At 34.6% G+C, this 2,436-nt stretch overlaps 1 protein-coding gene across 1 annotated transcript; it reads right to left on the bottom strand.

Annotated features, from left to right (window-relative positions):
• TIGD4 (tigger transposable element-derived protein 4) lies at positions 342-2,436 on the bottom strand (the record flags this gene model as incomplete). Its single annotated transcript, NM_214164.1, is given in 1 exon segment — positions 342-2,436. A coding segment is annotated over 1 exon segment (969 nt).

The following is a 2,436-nucleotide window of genomic DNA, read 5'->3' as shown; positions in this document are numbered from 1 at the left end:
ACACACTGTTATATTTTTCTACTGGTTAAAGACTATTTTATGGATAGAGTGTAAATAATCTCATACAATATTTTAAAACATTCTGAAGACAAAACTTCCTCAAACAGAAATTTAATCCAAAACATTACTCACTGAATTCGACAAAAAGTAAATACATCAAAATATGCTGAAAGAACAGTTTTTCCTGAAAATAAAATTCAGTAAAATAAAAAATAGTTCAATATTATAGATTAAAAGTTTCAGCTATTAAAATCAGAAAACTGAGAACTACAAATTTTCTTTTTTAGTAACTGCATATGTATCTTCATAGTTACTTTTTTTCTTTTTTTTTTTTTTGGTTTGCTTTTTATGGCCACACCTGTGGCATATGGAAGTTCCCAGACTAGGGGTTGAACCAGAACTGTGGCCCCTGGCCTCCGCCACAGCCACAGCAACTCAGATCCCAGCCTCATCTGCGACCTACACCACAACTCATGGCAATGCCAGATCCTTAACCCACTGAGTGAAGCAAGGGACCGAAGCTGAATCTTCGTGGATACTAGTTGAGTTTGTTTCCACTGAGCTACAATAGGATCTCCCATATTTACTTTTTAAGATTAATCTTATTAAAATAAAAATATCATGAGTTTAATACATGTTGCAATAATATACTTTTTAAACACACACATATAAATACAAATATTTAGGAAGAGTCTACATCATCTTCTGGTTAGAAATGATTTTAAAAATCTGATAAGGTCCTAGTCTTTCATTCGACCTTTTACAGAAATAACTGGAAAGTTAGATATACATTTTCAATCCTGGTATATAACTGGATAAGATTTTATTTTCAGCAGTTTTTCATAGTTTTTATTATGATGATTAGTTATAAGAAAAATAATTTAAAATTAACACTTGATACTTAAGAGTCTAGTTTGAGTATGTTTATAAAAATAAATGTCTAAGCAATAGATATTTTGTTTCTTAGATGAGGTAGATAAACTATCTTAGAACATGATCTTAACTTAAAAAACAGAAAATAGCAATCACCAATTCAACCTGTATGAATCAAATGGCTGGAGAGTACTTTTTATTTTTGACATTTATGCCATATGTTTCAAGTACAAGGACTCTATTTCATTTTCTACTCCCCAAAGCCTTGCTAAATTGAAATTTATATTTTTCACTTACTTACTCATTATTTAATCTACCTAGGGAACTTTCCTCTTCAGACTAAAAACATCTGCAATTAAACCAAAGATGATTAGTTTTTTTGTTTTTTATGTTTAAGTGGTATTTCCCCTTTACATACCTTTTTAGTAAAATACATTAGAAAAAACTATTATCTTCAGATGTTGTTCAGTAAATGATTACTTAGATACTGAAGAGTTGATAAAAATTTCAAGGTCTGCTAAAGAATTATGAAGCCCATCATTTATATCTTGACGTCTAAGAAAACGTTTCAGAGTATCTAAAGCGGTTCTTGCCTCATTTTTTGACGGCAAAGGGAGTTCAGTTCCCAGAGAATCACCGTCATCCTCTTCATCAGAAGCATAAAATCCAGTTTCATCTGATTCACTTTCCTTGGTCCATACAGCATCACCACTTGGTCCTGCTTCACATGTCTCTAAATCGTCGTCCAGGGCAGCGTACTCTTCTATAGACAAGCCTTCGGGAAATTCCACTCCTGCTGCCTGGGCATGAGCAACCAAATCCAGACCAGTGTCTGTCTCAACATTTGTCTCGTCACTTTCTTCCTTTTGAGATTTAAATCCTGCCTCCTCATAGCTCTTAACAATAGTCTCTTGGGTCACAGCCCTCCAACAGACATGTAATGTATCAATGGCATCGAACAGGGAAAATGTAAATTCTTTGCTGCCTTCAACGGAGCTTAAAAATTTCTTAATAAGACAATGCCGATATTTGATTTTAAGGCTTTTAATAACACCTTGTTTCATAGCTACAAATTTGGGAGATAAACATGATGGAAAGAACGCTAACTCAATGGACTTGAGGTTTTTTACCTCTGGATGTGCAGGAAAAGACTCAACAAAAATCACCACTCTTCTTTGCTGGGCTTGAAATTTCTCATCCAGCTTCTGCATCCATTGTTCAAATACATCAGAGGTCATGCATGCCATTTTGTTAGCTTCATAACACACAGGCAGTGATTTTATGCCTTTGAAACAATGTGGGTTCCTGTTTTTTCCAATGACAAGCAAAGGAAGTTTCTCTGAGCCGTCCATGTTTGCCCCCACCACCAGAGTTATTCTGTCTTTGCATAACTTTCCAACTGAGCACGTTTCTCCTTTAAATGCAAACGTATTTGTCGGTAGCATTCGATAAAGCAGCCCAGTCTCTTTGACATTAAAAACATTCTTGGGATGATAATCATTTAAATAGTAAGGAAGTATGTTTTGCTGCCAGACAGTTGAAGGGTCTACTGCGACACCTGTG

The sequence above is a fragment of the Sus scrofa genome, chromosome 8 (genome assembly GCF_000003025.6).
Source record: "Sus scrofa isolate TJ Tabasco breed Duroc chromosome 8, Sscrofa11.1, whole genome shotgun sequence".
Lineage (NCBI taxonomy): Eukaryota > Metazoa > Chordata > Mammalia > Artiodactyla > Suidae > Sus > Sus scrofa.
This window is presented reverse-complemented; position numbering and strand designations above follow the sequence as displayed.